At 33.2% G+C, this 20,532-nt stretch overlaps 1 protein-coding gene across 17 annotated transcripts in view; it reads right to left on the reverse strand.

Moving 5' to 3' along the window:
- Nucleotides 1-20,532, reverse strand: part of LOC141461393 (uncharacterized) — a 561,940-nt gene that overhangs the window by 152,839 nt on the left and 388,569 nt on the right. For 14 of the 17 annotated variants that reach the window (XM_074142539.1, XM_074142471.1, XM_074142462.1 and 11 more), the window contains exon 5: nt 458-526. The exons of 1 other annotated variant lie outside the window; for it this stretch is intronic. In XM_074142539.1, coding sequence (XP_073998640.1) covers nt 458-526 — 69 coding nt within the window. Of the gene's footprint in view, nt 1-457; nt 527-19,703; nt 19,888-20,532 lie in introns of those variants that run through there. 2 more of the 17 variants (XM_074142568.1, XM_074142557.1) reach the window with 1 other exon arrangement.

The raw sequence follows: 20,532 nt of genomic DNA on the forward strand, positions 1-20,532 counted from the left end.
AGGAGTCAAAGATTTTCAGCTAAGTCCAGATTTGCTGCAGTAAGGAAACAATAATTAGGACGTTAGTGGATAAAGTATTCTTTTAATCTCAAGTGAGAGAAAACACTTAAGCAATGAAAGCAACTGCATTTTAACCGGTCCTCCAAAACTAACGAATACATCATACAAAAAATGATGCACATAAATATTTGTTTTTTTAATGAAAAATCTAAACAGTAAATATTTTATTTTCTCATAAGTTCAATAATTCTGAGGCTCAAAGAAATTAAGATTCTCTCTAAATAGATTTATATATTTACTTTGTAGCTTTATTAATTGTAGATGTATATAAATAGGAAAATTGTTTGAAAAATAGAATCTGCTGCTGCATGAAAATGCTGCAAAAAAATAGAAATAAAACGAAATTCTATGGAAATAAAAAGGGTTTTTAAATAAAAAAGAGAAAAAATTGACTTACTTTGAAAGGTTTACAGTTCAGATCGGCCAGATGAGCCCTTCCGTAGATTTTCAGCTCTTGTATAGCGCCCTTCAACACAAATATAACCACTAAATATGCATTTACACTCATTTTTATTATTGAAAATCAGAATTCGGCCAGCATTGCTCCAGTTTCAAAATACTTCTCTTATTTTAAAGTTATATTGTTCGTACTTGTTGTATTATACAGTGCACAGAAGTAATGTTTTTTCCAAATATGAAAACACTAACAAAATTTGTTATTTAATCACGTTCAGGCGATGAAAGTTAAAATTAATTAAATTTCAGTCCAGCTCACCTAAAACAAAAATCTGGTGAGAGATAATCATGCAGCTTTTTACACCATTCCTTCTCTTATAAACTACAAATTAATTTCAAACGATCTTCTATTTACCACTTCCTGTCCTGAACACAATTAATTAATATCGAGGTGAGCAAAATAATAATTTAAAACTTAATTAACGAACAGAAGAGCGACATGAATGATCTCAATCATTGTCTCCTCTTATCATTAATATCAATTAACAATATTGAAACCGAGATGGCAGTACTCAAAGAATACTCATGTTATTATTAAGAAAAGATCGAAAATATAACAACCCGTTCTAGAGATCAGATTTTTGCGATGAAGCGCTTTTTAGAAATACTCTAATTTTTAGCAACATATTTCATTCTTAGTAATGTTACGTAGTTGGTAAAACCGTGCAATACTAAAGTAGGGAAAAGATTAGCACAGTGGATTCCCTCTCGGAGATGCCAGATTCGAATCCAGCTGCCAACCATTAGATTTTCTTATTGTCCAATGATGGAGAGTATTGTTTGTGACCGCAAAATAAACCTTCAGCAATAAAGTTTCAAAGAAAAAAGTTTTAATCACAAAAAGGTATGGAAATGATCCTTTCAGTACAGTGTAGTTGATCAAGCAATTTACAAACTGGCCTCATTGTGCTCGCCTAAACTAAAATTAATCCTACAATTTCTCGTACACATACAATTTTTCCCCTCTATCATTTTAGATTCTGGGGAACAGAAGACGTAATGGTTCGCAGAGAAAACACGATATCGGAAACTTGCCAGTGAAAGTAGGACGCCAAAAAACGACCAATGATATTTCTTAGTTTTGCGACGCAAATTGTTGTTCTGCAATCGATAGAACGTTAGGATGTTTAAATTGGAAAGATACAAACAAAAACATCTGGTGCAGACTTAAATCTTTATTTCCTAAAGTTCTAATCTGTGATGATGCCCTGGATGGGTGAAATATTGGAGAGATAAAAATAAAATAATACAAAATTAACAATAATTAAGTGGTTATTAACAATTAAGTTTGTTTAATATTAGGTGTGTTAAAGTGCAGCGACATAAGAGCGAATTCAAGACCCTAGCTTTCCCTAGAACCATCCTAAAACTACTACTAGCAGAGAAATTTTTCAAATAAAAGGTTTAAGATCGATGTTCATTGTGCATGAAATTTAAATAATAGTTTAGAGAGAACCGATACAATTTTCGAGAATATTACAAAAAAACCAAAAACAAAAAATCTGCTTAGTTTGGTATTTTTGGTTAAGGTATTTTCTCCAAAAATGGAATCATCTCACTAAATCCTCGATTAACACCGCATTGCCAATGCTCGAACTTAGTGAGTTATTGCCAATGTGAAGTCATATTGACTCTATAATTTATTTTTATCTTTTTTTATATTGATTTAAATTTTAATAATAAAATTTGCATTAAAGGATGAGAAAGAATAGGAATTAAGAACGAAAAAACAAATTTTGTCCACAAATCGGATTTAACATTTCACGCAGAAGGAATTAACTTAGGATCGCAGTAATTTCAGTATTTTGTAGAATCCTGATTGACTGCCTTCTGATCAGGGACTTTTTCATTTTTTTAATTACATTCGCTATTTTTTCAATTATTGTGTGCTGTTGACACGGATCGGAAATGACCCAACTCGCTGCAAGTTTTTGCTGCAATTCGGACAGAAAATCAATTCTAGAAAGAGGCTTATTTGTGCCTTGAAGTATAAAGAAAGTATTCTATGAAAATTATGTAAATTTATCAAATAAGCATTTAGGCAATAATCTGGAGTCAGAAAATCTACTTATATTACCAATCTGGAGTCAAAATGACTTTTATGATTCAAGTAAACTAATCTGCAAAAAGAAACTAAGAATTCCACAGCCTTCAGCTCGTGACTATCAAATGGTGAGAGAGTGGGGACAGTATATCTAAGAGCATTTCGGGATAGCTATGAGATGAGGAGAAACAGAGCCATTCCTATTTTATTTTTTTGAGTCAATTTGACTTCGGATTGGCAATGCAGAGTTGATAATATGTAAAGGTTAGTATCGTAGATTTTACGGAAATGTTAGTTTATAGAGAAGCTAGCCGCTGTTTTTCGAAAATACTCTTTAAAAAAACAAATAAAAAATAGTGCCCAAAAGTTAAATTTTGAGCTTAAGAATCTTTTTAAAGAGAAAGTGAACAAGATTATAAACACATAAAGCTACCCGACTTTGATTATTTAACAAACAAAAAAAATATATATATTAGAGAAGGTATAATCAATGTATAAGGAAAAATATAGGTCACAGAGTCTATAACTAATACATTGAGGAAGAGGCTGTGTGCAGGAGGCACTTTGTGCTGTGTAAGTGACGTAGTATGTGTGATGTAAAGCAGCGGACGTTAGTCGGTCTGTGTCTGTAATCCGGAGCTTCTAATTGCAAAAACAACCATCCGGCCGGCTCGTTCCGCAAAAGCCAACGATATAAACAGCCTCACTGCTAACGAGGGCACACCGTTTATAAAACTATATAGTCGATGATTACTTTTCTTAATCATTTACCTTTTAAAAATATTACTTTCAATTTTTTTTTTTTTTTTTAATATTTCATAGATAAATAAATAATTTTGTTTGATAATTATTAATATATGTAGATATTTTTTTGAGACACAAAAACATCTTATTTTAGAGCCTACTCATTGGAATGTTCTTCAAATATCCGAAGAGTGATTGGCTTCACAATTGCTCTGATTGTTCGTTAAACCATGGTTGCAAAGTAGAAACAGCAGGCTACTTCCGTGAAAGCATCTGCAACGACAATTTCGCAGCCAATAAATAATTTCGACGCAGAAATAGAACCAACCATAAATCAATATTCCAATAATTAAATTGAATCGCTTTAGGAGGGAATTGTAGAATTCTAAAGCTTTTAGTTCCAAGTTCATGTCACTAAAATGGATATCAAGTCAACGTTGCACCACTGCCATCAAAACTGTGGACCATATAGCCTGCTATAGAAAGCTGCTACGATAACTCTATAAGTTGGGAGGAATAAAGGTATTTATACGAGATCATTGACGATTTCTCTAAGCAGTACTGACCTCCGGACAGTTTTTTTCAAAACAGACCAAACTTTCTATTATCGTAATGTATCACTATTTGACAATTTAAAGGAAATTAGAAAGAGCACCTTTAACAATGGCCAGCTGGACGCGAATCCAAGGACGCTGAGTTTGCCGCAATGTAGAGGTTCTTTTCCCGCGCTTCTTTGACTCCTTTTTTCCTCTCAATATTTTTTAATTTAACTGTTGCTAAATCTTTGTGGCAACTAATGCCCGTTCACCAAATAGACTCCCAAAGAAGAGTTTCACGACTCTTTTAAGGATACGTAAATTACTTTGATACAAAATATTTCATAAAAAATTAGGCAATAAAACAATTAAAATAATACTATCTTTTCCAGTACATAGAGAATGTAACGGTAGCCGAGTGTTTTAGGCGCCACAAACCTAAGTTTTGCATTGAAATTTAGGTAATAGTTAATATGAAAAATCTACAGAAACTTATATTAGCATATCTGCATCCGTTTTCGACAGTAAATCTGGTGGTTGGGCAGAAATAAAATAGTTGACGGGGTGGAGAGGAGAAGTTTTCAATTCTCTGAAAGCAAACAAATTTTTAAAATCTCTGTAAAACTCAATTTATTCTTCTCTTGTGGCATAGTGTAGACCACAATAATAATAATATTAAAATAATTACATCTGCTCTTTGTTTAAATAAATTCACTATAAAGTTGAATGAGATTTTGTAATAACAGTAGTAACAGTGTGATGCTGTTTTCACTTCCTTAGGTTTAAGCAGAGTTTAAAGGCAAATTAACTTACGAAGGTTACATTCTGCTAAGTGCTTTACCACTGTTAGCAGCTGAAATATTTGGGTGATTAAAATGTCAGTATGTTCTTCTTCTTTGGTTCTGTCATTTCATTATTTAGGAAGCTATTTAACGATCATACAAGTTCTTTTAAATTTAGTTACTTGTGTTAAAATTAATTGAAAAAGGAACAACAAAAATTAATTATTAAAATAGATTTGAAACATACCAAAATGTATAATTTAAAGTTAGAAGAGAAAAGAGTTTTAAACCGTATTGTTCCTGACACGGGACAAACGAATAACATCTCTCTGCACCAACCGGAGATGCCTAACCGCGGCTCCCTCCTCATTGTTGCTCCTGCCTACCAAAATCACAGCAACATTTCTCCGTATTGTTACAAAATGTATGCAATATAATTTCTAGCTTTGCTGTCACAACTTAAATACAATATTATTGTTTCATTTCATTAATATTTTCAATTAGAGGTAACGTAGTTTTAGTAAGTGTTAATTTGAGTCTTAAAAACATTTTGTTGTGTCCACTTATTCAGTTATAGATTTGGACTTTTATTATTGAATTTCTATTGACTGATTGGTACGCTGTGTGTCTAGCAACCCGATCTATTTGGGCAGCACCCTTTGTTTTGCAAATATTTGCATTAAAATGTTTCTCTCTCTCTCTCTCTTACAGATAGGGAGAAGAGTGACTATAATTTTTTTTTTTTTTTTTGCGCATCAACAGCTGAGGTTATTAGCGCCCGGAGTTTTTTTCAGTGCACTGCCGGCCTCCGGACAGTGTTCTCTCGTTACAAACAACAATGTCCATCACCGGACAGTGAGCTGTAAGAAGCTCCTAGGAAGAAAAAAATCTAAGGGTCAGCAGCTGGATTCGAACCCGGGACCTCCGCGTGGGAGTCCAGTACGCTAACCTCATAGCTAATACCTTCCCTAGTGACTATAATTAAAAATAAATTAATAAATAACCTATCCATTTATTCATTAGTTAGTTGGTGACTCAAAACATTACATGAAAAGGAACCAGAACTGGTTTTTTAAAGTTGCAAATTTTCTAGAACAGAAAATTCGTAATTATGGAAAATGTTTTTCATAAAAATTAATTTAATTGAATTTTGATTGATTGAACTTTGTATTTCTTTTTTGTTCTCTTCTTTACTATTTAACCAACTGTGAAAAGTTAACGACTCTCGCAATCCTTAACTAATTTATATACAAAGCGGTAGTTTAAACAAAAAGAAGAGATTCCCTTCTTTACTTTAGTGAAGTTAAAAATAGAAGGAAATAGTGAAAGGAAAACCAGCAGTAGATTGAAAAATAAACAGAACCACTTAAAACAAACTTAGCATAAACAAAGATTAAAAAGTAAAGTTTAGAAATAGGTAGTTCAAGGAACTGATTTACAAATGTACAAAGTCCTAAAATAGTTGTGAGGAATGCGAAAAATGAAGAAGCTGTATGATTTCATATCAAAAATATTCAAATGATTTCTGTTTTAATCATAAATTTATTGAATACAATAAATACAATAATCATAATCAATACAATAACAAATATTTGCAAATTAAAATATCTTCTCTCTAACTGAGACAATGGACAAAGAGGGAATATGGAGATAGCATTTCTGTAAATCAGGACTCTACCCTGCCTTGCATTGGAAAGTACGGTAAGTGGAAGCCAAATAGATTTAACATGTGCTACACCCCTTCTAGTAATAGACAGAGTTATCTTGTAGAGAAAGAACAACAATTATGGGGCGTTAATATACACTGCCGTTGATGCCCTCGACAAAAATATGTCTTCAAGGCGGAAACTAGCTTCTCCTTATCCAAGATTCTCTCTTCTCGTTCGAATCTATGGTGTGCCATGCAAAGATCCAGGTTTTTAGAGTGAAGGTTCCAGTCTAGGTTGCCTGCTATCATATCTGGATCAATGAATGCCTTACAAAAAGAGTTCGGTTTGAGCAGTTGAAGAGTACGCTTCTCTGAAATTGTTCGCTTAAATTTTGTGCTTTTAAGTGGTTTATAGTGAGAATTTAGCCCTGATTTTTGGCTTATATACGGTTTGCGTATTAAGTTTTGTGTTTGGAAATTTTGAAGGGAATTCATCGAGTAGTTTTTGAATTATTAGTGTGAATTAACAATTTAATTATTAGTTATTAAACTCTACAATTTTAAGATAAGTGAAGTAGTGGGGATACCTGGATATCTCTGTTGGCGGGGGATTGTTGTTGTTTTGATTCGCCGCATAAGAAAGAACTATAATCTTTAAATATTGTGTTTAATGGTAATCCCCTCTTTAATTTGTTGGCTTATTATATTATTATTTTCAAGTAGGCCTTAATAAACTACCGCAATTTTCATTTAAAATAATAAAAATGGGTGATACCGAAAAAATTTTAGCTGCTATTCACTGTTTAAAAAATAGTGTTAATGATAACAGTAAAAAAATTGATGAAATGAAAAATATTGTTTTTGAGACAAATACTAAGCTCCAACTTATAGAAAAAGAATTAGAATCTGTTAAAAAAGAAAATGAGCAGCTAAAATTAGTTAACCAACACCAGAATGAAAAGATTGTTCATTTGGAAACGGAAGTTAGAAGTAAAAATCTTATACTTTATGGATTCAATTTCGAATGTGAGAACAGAGCAGATTGTTTACAAGAATTAGTTAGCTTTTTAACTACTAAATTGGCGATAGAATGTGATGTTAATGATATTGTATACTTCCGTAAATTAGGAAGAAGGACTGCCAACATTCCTATATTGATAAAATTTGATTCGGAAAAGAAAAAAAGAGATATAATATCAAAACGAATGTTGCTTAAGGGTACAAATTACTTTTTAAACGAGGATTTTCCTAAGGAAATTAGAGAAGAAAGAAAAATTCTGTATACATGGGTGAAACAAGAAGCCGAAAAGGGTAATATTGCCAAACTAAGGTATAACTTTGTACTCCTGAATGGTAAAAAAATATTTGTTCAAGATATAATAAACCAAGTACCAGCCAGTTCCAAGAAAAATGTAAGGAGACGGGAAAGTGATACGGAGAATAAAGTATCTTTTGAGGAATTGGCTCCTGTAACACCAAACACAGTTAGAGGTACCCAACTGGAGCAATGGCTTAATACTCCGGACAGAAAGAAAGCACAACGAATTTTGAAGAAGCCAAAATTTACTGGTTCCTCTGCTTCATGTCCGTCACAGCAATTAAGAAAGCTCACACCGAAGAAACGATCTACTACAGGCAGACAATTACGACTCGTTTTTTGGAATATGAAAGGATTTGGCAATTTAAGTGACTTAAGTTTTCTATGTAATTCTGAAATTATTTGTCTAACTGAAACCCACTTAATAACTGATGTTTCTCTATTGCAATTTAGTGAATACACCATAATTAACTCATATGCTGTTAAGAAAAAGTGTTTTGGGCGTGCATCTGGTGGATTGCTGATGCTCATAAAGAAAAATATGAAAGTTACAATATTAGACAAGTGCAGTTACTGGGTTTTTGTGCATATATCTTCTGTGGAGTGTTCTTTTGTTTTAGGTCTTGTTTATTTTAGCCCCTCCCTAGATATTGGAGCAGCTTTGGATCTGTTAGAATTGACCATCAGCGAAATTCAGTTTCGCTACAGTTCACATCCTATGTTCATAGCGGGAGATTTTAACAGTAGAGTGGCGGATCTTAATCAAGGTGACGAAAATTTGTTCCAGGGAACGTCACTCAGTTATATAAGAAGAAATATGGATGTTGTTTGTAATGTTAGAGGTAAAGTTTTAACTGATTTTATGGAACTTATTTCTATGGTATTGATAAATGGTCGCTCTTTGAGTGACAGTGAAGGCCACTTTACTTATGTACAATCAACCGGTTCAAGTACTATTGATTTATTTTGGTGTGATGTATTTCATCTAGATTTGTTGTATGATTTACGAGTGGAAGACATTGTTACTAACTCTGATCACTTTCCAGTGCAAGTAATTTTTAATTTATCAGGATTTAGTTCTATTAGCGGAAATAATTTAGAAAAAGTACTTAAATTGAAGTGGGATAATAGTAAGAGCTTTCTGTATCAGAGTATGATGCAGATGACAAATAGAATTTCGATAAAATTTGATGAAAATTCTGTAGATAGTATATATGAAAATTTAACTTCCTCTGTTTATGAAGCTTCAACCGCATTATCACTATATAAGTACAGTTATTTAGGATCTTCAAATAAACGTATATTGAATAAACCCTGCTTTGATGGTGATTGTATCGCACAAAAAAAAATGTGTAAAACTTCTTTTGAAAGAATTTAAAGCATCTAACTATAGTGATCATTTAAAAGTTAATTATATTAAAGAAAAGAAAAAAATACATACAATTAATAAAGAATAAAAAGAAATTATTTAATATTTGTTTAATAGATAAATTGGGTGATTGTAAAAATAGCAAAGTATTTTGGGATACCATCAATCGGTATCGCAAAAACAATAATGGCTATACTACTGAATCAATAACTTGTGCAGAGTGGCAAGCCTACTACATGAATGTCTATCCCGTCAAAAATGTATTTAATGTTGATTTTGTTGATGTCAGGCATCCAGTTTTAGATGCCGAAATAAGTTGTGTAGAGTTGAGTTGTGTACTGAACAACTGTAGATCTGGTAAAGCACCTGGTACTGATGGCATCAGTTACGAATTTTATAATTCCTTACCCCAGAATTGGCGCCTTTATATTGTCTCAATGTTTAACCATATTTTTACTAAAGAACAGATACCTCGTTCATGGGCGGAAATAATTGGCTTTAATTTATTCAAAAAAGGGGATAAAACTGTACCGACTAATTACCGTTTGATTGCGTTAGCAAATTCGTTATTGAAAATATTTACCCAGATAATTTTGAATAGATTGATCGTATGGTCGGACAATGTTGGCGCGATACCGGAGTCGCAGAATGGTTTCCGTCAGGAAAGGGGTTGTATTGATAATATATTTATATTAACGTCGTTAATTCAGCTTAGACTGTCGCGACCCAGGGGAGAATTATATTGTGTTTTTATAGATTTTAAAAGGGCATTCGATAGTATAAATCATCATCTCTTGTGGTTCAAAATGCATAAAATTGGAATTAGTAGTAAAGTTATTAGAATTATAAAATGTTTATATGATAACGCTAGTTTGCAAATTAGATGTGGAAACAAATTATCAAGTTCTATTAGTATAACAGAGGGGGTCCTACAGGGGGAAACCTTGAGCCCTATTTTATTCAATTTTTTCATCAGCGATATTGAAATGTATTTTCAAAATAAAGGACTATCAGGTATCCCAGTGGGGCACGGCACTGAAATCTCAATGTTATTTTATGCAGATGATGCGGTGTTGTTTGGCGATTCCTATACTGATATACGTTCAAAACTTACGTGCTTAGAGTCTTTTTGTAAAGAAAACTGTCTTTCTGTCAATACAAACAAGACAAAAATTATTAGATTTGCAAAATCCCATAGGAAACAAAGTAGAACACTGATATTTGATGGTGCCCCATTGGAGTATGTTTCCTCTTACAACTATTTAGGCATCGTATTCTCTAATTCTGGAGTTTTCTTGAAGGCTACTGACCACGCTCTGGCAAAAACAAGAACAGCCATTGGTACTGTGTTAAGTACTTGCGTTAGAGCGAAGATAATTAGCTGGGAGGCTAGAATCAAAATGCATGACGCTGTTATTATGGGTACGCTTCTCTATGCAGCACATATATGGGGCCTCAGGTACTGCGATAGCTTAGAGTCCTGCCATTTGAGCTTCTTTAAAAGTTTGTTTGCACTTCCGCGTAATACCCCCAACTTTGCGGCTCGTTTAGAGTTGGGAGTTGATCATATTAAATTAAAATTATTAAAGTTATGCCTTAATTGGTTGTTCAAACTAAAGACTATGCCATCAAATAGATACCCCTCTCGATGCTTTGCCAGACTCTGTGTTCAGAATAATACTGTAAATGTTCGTTATAATTGGATTTCACAACTGAGCTGTATATTTGACTGTATTGATTTTTCTGAAATGCTGTTAATTCATGATCCTGAATTGGTTAGAGAAAAAATAAGAAACATTTTAAGTTTTTATGCTAATTACCTTAGAGAGAAGGACATTGATTGCGTAAACAAATCAAACTTTAGCTTAATTTATTCAGTATTGTTTTTTCAGGAGCAGCGGCCCCAGTTTTATTTAACACAATGTATTCCTTTTAAGTATTTAAAGTTAATGGCCCAACTAAGATTAAGCTCTAGGTTTGTAATTAAAATTTCAATAGGCATCATCAAATACAGCATAAATCCAACCGAACTTTGTTCTCTTTGCAATCAGCAGCAACCAGAAGATCTATTCCATATTTTATTTTCCTGTCCAATGTACACCTCTTTTAGGAACCATTACTTAAAATCAGTTTTTAATACAAATTTACAATATTTTGATTATCCCCTGGTTTTTCGCTCATTATGTCCCAATGAGATAAAAAAATTATTTTATTTTTTTGCTGAATCACTAAAACTAAGATCATTTATTTTGAACGAATAGTTTAAAAAATAAAGCTGGTGAAGTGTCTTATAAAATTTACTTATGTATAATTTTTCTTTATATGTTTTAGTTTATCTGTGTTTATTTAAAATCAGTATATGCTTATATTTCTCAGTTTACTTTTTTAATGGTGTATTAAGAGAATTCTTTTATTTTAGTTGTTTTCACTATGTAGCCATTACTTTTTTTTTTTTTTTTTTGTGTGTGTTAATTTATGATGTATTCAAAAGTTTAACTGTAATAACCGAACCCTTTGTATAGGGCTTTTTTGCCCTTATAACAAATAAATGAATAATAAATAAATGAATAATAATACAATAATCATAATCAATACAATAACAAATATTTGCAAATTAAAATATCTTCTCTCTAACTGAGACAATGGACAAAGAGGGAATATGGAGATAGCATTTCTGTAAATCAGGACTCTACCCTGCCTTGCATTGGAAAGTACGGTAAGTGGAAGCCAAATAGATTTAACATGTGCTACACCCCTTCTAGTAATAGACAGAGTTATCTTGTAGAGAAAGAACAACAATTATGGGGCGTTAATATACACTGCCGTTGATGCCCTCGACAAAAATATGTCTTCAAGGCGGAAACTAGCTTCTCCTTATCCAAGATTCTCTCTTCTCGTTCGAATCTATGGTGTGCCATGCAAAGATCCAGGTTTTTAGAGTGAAGGTTCCAGTCTAGGTTGCCTGCTATCATATCTGGATCAATGAATGCCTTACAAAAAGTAAGGCAACCACTGAGAGTGTTCTTAGCGAGAGCATATACTCAAACCCAGCATTGGTGTCTATACCGGGACCACCTTCCACTTGCCGTCCTTTAGGATGAAAGACTATGAGGTTGCTAACTAGCGACATACATCCCACCAGCATCAGCTGATCCAGGTCTTGCTGGTAACTCCGCGGATCCTGCTACAAACTGTGTTGAGTTCCTCTGACAATTTATTCCAGCCTTATATTAGACTCATGAACATCTAAAAGGCGTCCCAGGCTGGCTGGGTTTAGCCCGAGAGGATTGTAACAAAGACGAGCAAATGTTTTTTTTTATTTTTACATTGTGATGCGACGCTATCGCTAGTTTGCGAGATATGAGACCTAGAGATAATTCGCAAACAGAACTGGAAAAAAGATTGATTTTGTAGAAAATGAAGGTATTTTCTACTAGAACTCCAATGGGTCCGTTCTAAAACCTCTTTTGGCTGTGCAGTGTCCCTTACTATTCTTATCTGAATCTTTCAATCTTTAAATTCTTATCTACGAAAGAGAGGGATTTCCTTAAATCTGGACTTTACCATTGAAAGCAGGCTTTAGAGTTAATACGAAGCTTTCCAGAAACCTCTTTAATAAAATAGCTTTCCAATTTGCACAGTACCTTATCTATAATTTTGTAAGCTCAAGTTTTACTGAAATATTGTCTCATTTCAACTTTCCGTCATGCAATTTCAGTGCCAATTTGTTAGCTTCTCATCTCAGACAATGAACACCGTATTCTCACACTTGTTTCAGATGAACAGGACTCAGTTGGACATAATCTCAGAGATTTATTAATTTTTGTATGTTTGTAGAATAATTTATTTAGAAATGCGCAATCTGTGTACTTAAGAACACAATAAGTAAATAAGTGAACGGAAGAATTTCTTAGACATGAGTTACAGGAGAAGTGAAACTACCCATTATCATTCTCGACGTGATACCCATTTCCATGGTCTCTTCCTAATGTTATCTCGGTCCTCTGGAGCCTCACTCGGCTTGGAAGATTGTCAAGAATTTGTAAGAGAGGCGAGGTACAATACGAAAGAACTAGGGCAGGGGTCGGCAACCCGCGGCTCTTTTATCCAAATTGTGTGGCTCTTCAGCCTGCCCAAAATATATTGTACATTTTAATTTTATTGAAACGAATGAAAATTTCATTTATTAAAGGTATTTTTTCAAAAATAATTTTAAATGTGATAGGTTCGAAATTGAATGGAATTATACAATATCAAAATAAAGTACTTGATTTATATTGAAAGACTGCCGCCTTTTCGTTCGTTAAGTTATTATTTATTTGTTTATTTACTTTGCGATATGTGAAAATAAATATATAAAACAATTAAATTTTATTGAGTATCATAAAATAATAATTTGCGAATACAAATGATCTAAAGAGTTTTTTACTCTATCATCTCTGCGGCTCTTGGTAAGATATATTAAAATTATTTAAGGAAAAATGGCTCTCTACTTAAAATAGGTTGCCGACCCCTGGACTAGGGCAATGTTATTGCGTATTATGGCATTCCTAATATTTTCCTCGACTAGCTGCTGTACAAGAGGAATGTCGAAATCAGTGCGTAGTTCAGATATGGGACGTTTACTGGGACAAAACTATTTGCCGTAGTATTGTCCATATGAGCCCCAGATGTCTAGCCTGAACCTCGTATATCCATATCCGTTTGATTACAGAGTGGTACATTAGTATTTTTAAATCTCAAAGAATGGACAAAATTAAAATTTGTTTACTGGGAGCGACAGAAGTTTGGTTCTTGACTAAACAAAACAAATGAAATAATTTTCAGTAAATTGGTATTTTTGTTAAATTAAGACTAGTTTTGAACCTATCAGTAAGAATGAAGACGAAAACTAATCCAGTTACATCAAATTTTGATATTTTTTCTTAAATTATAAAATCAACATTCACCACTTCGTTCATTTTCATTTTAGACGCCATTCACTCGCACATAGAATTCTTTGATATCTATTTTTACTTTAGCTCACTATCTTCTATTGATGAGAAAAGAATGTTATCGCGTCAAATTGTTGATGTACACTTTCCATCAGAAATATCCGTTTTGAAGTCCGCTAAATGCAAAAACTGGTTTTTAGAAAAATATTGCGTGTTTTCCAAAAATCACAAGTAATTTGTTAGCATTTACGCCCCTCATTAAGATCTAGATTTCTGGCAGGCAGTACGAAATTTTCGAAGCAAAAAGCAACCTAAAAATATTTTAAGTATGAAGATCTGGGAAGATTTTTATAATAAATTATTCCCTGAGTATGCGTTTGATGATATCCATTTCTTTGGAGTCTATTGCCCCGAGATGGATTCTGATTTTACTCTGGAGGAACTTCATTATAGTATTGGCATGGCAAAAGGAAAAAAGCCCCGGGCCCGGATTTAATAAAAAATGAGCTTTATAAACACCTTCCCCCAGCATGGGTGCATTATATGTTAAATATGTTTAATAACATTTGGAATAAGGAAGTTATCCCCCCACAATGGAGCAAAGTAAATACTAAGATGTTATATAGGAAGGGTGATCCGGCTAACCCGTTAAATTATAGACCTATATCTTTGGTTAATACAATAGTTAAAATTTTTACATACATACTTAATACGAGATTGGCTGGGTGGGCGGAAAAACACAATGTAGTGCCTGAAGAGCAGTTAGGGTTCCGGAGAGGAAAGGGATGTCGTGATGGGATCTTTATATTGAGTTCCGTTATTAATATACAGCTGCGGTTAGAAAGAAGGAGGTTGTTTGGAATTTTTATCGATTTTCGTAGGGCATTTGATTCTGTTTGTCATGGAAAGTTATGGCTTAAATTATTACAGATAGGCGTCAGTGCAAAATTTATTAGAATTGTTAAGAAGCTCTACGATGGTGCAGCAATGAGGGTAGTAGAGGGAGATCTCAAATCAAACGAAATAAAAATCTCTAAAGGAGTACTTCAGGGGGAGATACTCAGTCCGCTGTTGTTCTCATTGTTTTTGAGTGATATTAAGGAGTTTTTCGAGCTTAACGGCGTTAATATTAAAGCTGATAAAGAATTAATAATGTTGTTGTACGCAGACGATATTGTTCTTTTGGCTTCCTCATGGATAGACGCTCAACATAAGCTTAATATACTCTACAAGTATTGCGAGGAAAACTCACTTGAAGTAAATGTAGCTAAAACCGTCGTAGTGCCGTTCAAGAAAGCAGGACCGATTAAACATATTAAACCTCTCTATTATAACAAAGAAGTGGTTGAAGTAAAATCAGATTTTATTTATTTGGGAGTCCCTTTTTCCTCTAGTGGAAAATTTAGGAAAGCTTCTGAGCATTTCGTTGCAAAGAGTCAGCTGGCGATTCCTCAGGTGTTAAAAATTTTAAATAGTTCCAAATGTGATACATGGCAGCCTAGAATTCGTTTATTTGATTCTTTGGTTTCAAGTATTCTACTCTATTGTTCTGAAGTGTGGGCCCTCCCCTACATTGATATGGTAGAAAAAATACATATAAAGTTTTTTAAGTTATTGTTGGGTCTACCAATACATACACCGGACTCATACGTACGAGTGGAGACTTGTCAAGTACATTTGGGGGTCGCAGTTTTTAAAAGAAGTATAAAGTGGTGGTATAAATTGCTGACTATGCCAAAAGATAGTTTACCTAATATTTGCTACACAAGATTAATTGAGATTATGGGTAATAGAAAGATGCCTTTTAATTGGGCCACTTATTTATTTAGTTCCCTCGTTACTATAGGGGCTCATGATATATGGCAGGCTCAGAATCCTGAACTTTTAAAACGAAATATGAAAAATATGTTTGAGAAATGTACCAATAACAGTTTAAGTCGGGATCTTGATACTGCTCTCAATGCTGCCTATAATTTACACTATAGACATGTTTTGCCCCCCTTGTTAATTGACGGGTCTTATCTCTCACTGAAGGTGCACCTGGCTAAAATTAAATTGCTCTCCCAATTACGGCTGGCATCTAAGAAATATCCAACACTTAGGGTCCTAGGGAAGAAGTATATATTTAGCCCTAAAATTGTATGCCAGTTATGCAATTTAAAAGAGTTAGACGATCTATCGCACTTCTATCTTGTGTGTCCTCTGTATTCTGCCATGAGAAATAAGTTTTTGCACAGATTTATCGGCCTTCCAGATGCATTATTATTACTCCTAAATGTGAATACCATTGAGGAAATAAATGAGTTGTTTTGTTTCACCATTCAGGCTCTCAGTCTGAGAGAAAAGAAATTAGAATTGCTGTTGTAAATGATGGGCTGGCTCTGTAGTATTGCTACCTGTATATTTGGTATTTTTCCACCCTTTTTTTTTTTTGAGGGATTTTATTGTTTTTTTTTAAAAAATTGATTAATAATATATTTGTGAAAAGTTTGTTTTATATCTATTTGTGCATGTTTTTTCATTCCGCTTTAAAGATTTGTTTATTGGCTATTTTAAATATTTTAATGTTAAAGTAAATAGTTTTAATAATTTTCTTTAAGAATCCGTATTAATTAAAATGTATTGCTCAAGGTATGATTTATAGTGGGTCGAGCTCCACTGTTATGCAATTTTGTATTTTGGCAGTGAATAAAATAAAATATGGAATTAAGATCTAGATTACCAAAGAAAAGTTGTGAATATAAATTCAATCTTTAATAATACCCGAGCGAAAGCTGTAATTTTAAATTGAATTAGTTAGATTACCCTAATCATTCATTGATTACAGTACTCTGAAATATTAAGAGCCCTGTAATGGAGGGTAAATATTTAAGGAATTCTCTTGTAATATCCAAGTAACACTTCATGAATGTTTATGTTGTGGTAAATAGTTAGGGGTGCCCGATAACCTTTGGCCTAGTTCACAAGGTTAAGGGTTAATTTCTCTCGACTACACTAACTCCTTCGCCATATGCTCTTCTTGTAGTCTGCTTCTATTTCCTGGCAGGAAATACTAATTTGAATAAGAAAGGTGATCTATTTGTGATCTCAACAGCAAAATGCTTCTTTAACAACACTACTTACCGACTTGCAACAAACTTTTCAAAACTACAGAAACAGATGTCAGACAGTTCTTATATTAACGTGGTTATTACAACAGGATGCCCACAATTTTGTCTGATGAGGTTATTTTTTCATTTTAAAACTCTTTTTTCATTTACGATACAATACAACCCTTTCCTAATAAGATTGTTTTCGAGAAAAATGTTCCGACATCATCTGTCAGCGTTAATAAGCAACACTAATAATTAAATAATTTGCATTACTTAAAGGTTATGACTCTGTAAGGTTCTCAGATCGGAATGAGGTAGAAGAAGATAAAGTGGGTTATATAGCACTAATCCGAGGAATGGTATCTTGGTAATCCTAGGAAATCTGCCCGAGTTTTGACGTGGCAATGCTTGTTGCCGTATATATACGGCTGCTGAGATTTTAAAAGAAGGATGATCAACTCCAGAGTAATTTTCTCAGAAATCCAGGAAACTAAAGTTAGTTAACAAATCCTACGAATTTAATTTAAGGAGTGTGAGACTTTCTGGACAGTCTGATGAATATTGTTATATATATTGTGTGTCTTTCCTGAAAATCCAAAAGAAAAACTTGATGAGATGGTAGACAATCTGGCCCGGTAGGGTTTTCATTTTCACGTACCCTTAAATTTCCACCAATCGCCTTACAACGGCTTTTCTTCAACAAGAGAGTGTAATTAGGCAGGATCGAAACGAGCTAGTGCAGACAGAGTTAAATGGAAAGATAGCCTATGAGATTTGATCGGAAGAAAAAGACAGAGTGTGGCAGAGAGTTTGCACATTGAAGGAAGAAAATTCATTCCTTCAAACATTACTCAGAAGTCGCCAGAATCAAAAATCTAATCATACAGACGGGACTGGAGTTGTGCTCCACGTACTAGAGGTTGCCACAATAAATCCTCCGCAACGCAGTCGATTATCGGACTGGCCAACACGCACGGAATGAATCTAAAATTAAAGTATGGACAATTTTTATGCTAGAATATGGCAATTAGAATTGAAATGATAAATGGTTTAAGTTTTTTACAACATCGTAGGAGAGTTAAGCTTTTGTTCTTATCTTAGAATTTTCTAAATTACTAAGGTAATGTAGTTACATTACCAATGTTTTTGGTAGCATGTTATGGGAAGAATTTTAATTTTTTCATAAAAATTCTCCTGCGGTAATTGCATATTTCTTATTGGGATATTTCGGATGTTCTCCAATTTCACATTATTGACTAAGATTCTTTCTCCTCTTTTTAAAAGTAATTAACTAAAATTTTATTCACGAAAAATGATCTACAAGAAGCTCCTAGGAAGAGAAAATCTAAGGGCTAGCCGCTGGATTCGAGCCCGTGATCTCCGAGTTGAAACCCAGTAATCGCTAACCACTCAGCTAATCCCTTTCTTTCATATTTATTGAATTCAATTGGTGTTAATAATAAAAAAATCTTCGCTAGATTATCGCTAGAAATAATCTTCAGCTATTATTAAAACGGGTCACTGAACTGTTATCTTGTTCATTAACTATTAGTTTATCTATGAATCGGGTTCCTTTCAAATTTTAAGGACAATGGAACCACAAACGCGTACTGCTCGCTCAAAGGCAAAGTGTAAGTTATCACAGATGTATTGCTATTAAGTAAAATGGAGGTCACTTTTCACCGCAAAATATACGTTCGCATTTGAATCATTATCCAAATGATTCTCACTCACTGGAAGATAAAAATTCAAATGAATCAGTTTTCTTTAAATTTTGTAGTTTACTTACAGTTTAGACGCCCTTCAAAAAAGGGTAATATAGGCCATTCTGACACAAGTACGCTTACCTCCTCCTGTTCTATTAGAACGTTATTAACTTGCAAAAGAACACTTTTCACTAATTCCAACGAACATTAAACTTTTTTTTAGTGGAATTTCGTTCTCTCAAAGTCAAATGCACGTAAAAATTAGTTATATTTTTTTTTTTGGTTAACCTTTACGATTTTTTGTCTTTAAATTGTAATAGACTCATTGAAATCTATTTATCACTATTATTTAAATTGTATCCGAGATAGATTTTATAATACAAATTGAACCCAGCTTCTTTGATCTTAAAGTACCCTTATCTATTCACCAAGTACATAAATTGTAGGGGATGAATAGAGTAAAAATAAAGTGTTGCTGTTTTTGAAGTTACAATACGTGTTTTAACATTATTTTAACCAAAGATATTTTACCAATTAAAATGCAATGCAATAAATTATTCAAATAACATAAGTTATTAAATACCCTAAAATAAGATATGCGATAAATCTTTAATTTTTATAATATGGTCAATAAGGATTCAAGAAAGCATTGTTCAAAGGGTAATGTTGAAGACTCAGAATAATAAGACAACAATAAGAGAAATCAGTTCTTTAAGACGGCGAAAAAAATTGGTTACAAATTTAAAGAGAATGAAGCTTTACTTGAACGTTTTGTAATTTAAAGCTTATCTAAATAAGTGACTGTGTCATCGCTATTAAGAACATAATTGTTGGAAAAAAAAATTGAATTTTTTGAATTTTCGTATTGCTAACACAGACAATTCGACGTAGATTTTTGGCTTCACAGATTTTGAAAAATTTATCAAGATTGATCTGATCGCCGAGATACTTCATCTTTCAGCTGTAATAAATAAAATTAATCCTCTCTTATTGACTGATAAAAAAATCACTTACAAAAATTATAAAAGATTGTATAAAAATAAACAAGTAATGAGGACGATAAAAGATCCGATTCATTTTATCTAAAAAGGGAAATAAAAAAGTTGCACAAATTTATTAACACACTGGCAAAAACAAGTCCGAACCAAAACTATTACAAATTACGAACGGTTATCGACTAGTTACTAATACAGAGCGAGATATGAAGATGGGATTCACTTCTTTTCTTTCTCTCTGCACGTTGGAGCAGTGGAGTGGGGCTAATCCAAAAAGGAATATCCCCTCCAGCTTCCTAGTTCGGAATATCTCTCTGTAAGAAAGCTGTACAGACAGACCGAGATCCGACAGCACTATTTGTTATCCTTCCCTTTCAACAAGCTGTCTGTGCTCGCATCTTCTATGTAGCAATGTTCTCGGTGTATTAGCTTTGAAAAGAAAACATAAAAGCTGTTATCTGCTTGTCAAGAATAAATAGGGAAACGGTTATTTTCCAAAATTCGTATTAAAAACAAACTACATTTTTGCCATCTTGAAGCAATGGATATCTTAAATATCATTTTCAGGCGGCCTAGTGAATAAATATTTAAAATAGAAAACTAGATTTATAGCAGGCTAAGTTTCATCTAGAACTTCGCTTTTACCATTGCTTCATAAATAATGGACAATAATGTCCCTCTTATACACTTGAAGAGCTAAGTGCACTTACTCTAAGTCGACTATTTTATAAATAGCATCAATATCACGCCATGAATTATATCAGCAAAAATAATGGCTACAAGTAAGGTTACAAGTAGAGAATTATTAGCAGCATAATTGCTATTCTTATAAATCATAGCAATTATAG

Source organism: Rhodnius prolixus, unplaced genomic scaffold (assembly GCF_049639745.1).
Source record: "Rhodnius prolixus isolate KJV_2025 unplaced genomic scaffold, Rpr scaffold_1, whole genome shotgun sequence".
Taxonomy (NCBI): Eukaryota; Metazoa; Arthropoda; class Insecta; order Hemiptera; family Reduviidae; genus Rhodnius; species Rhodnius prolixus.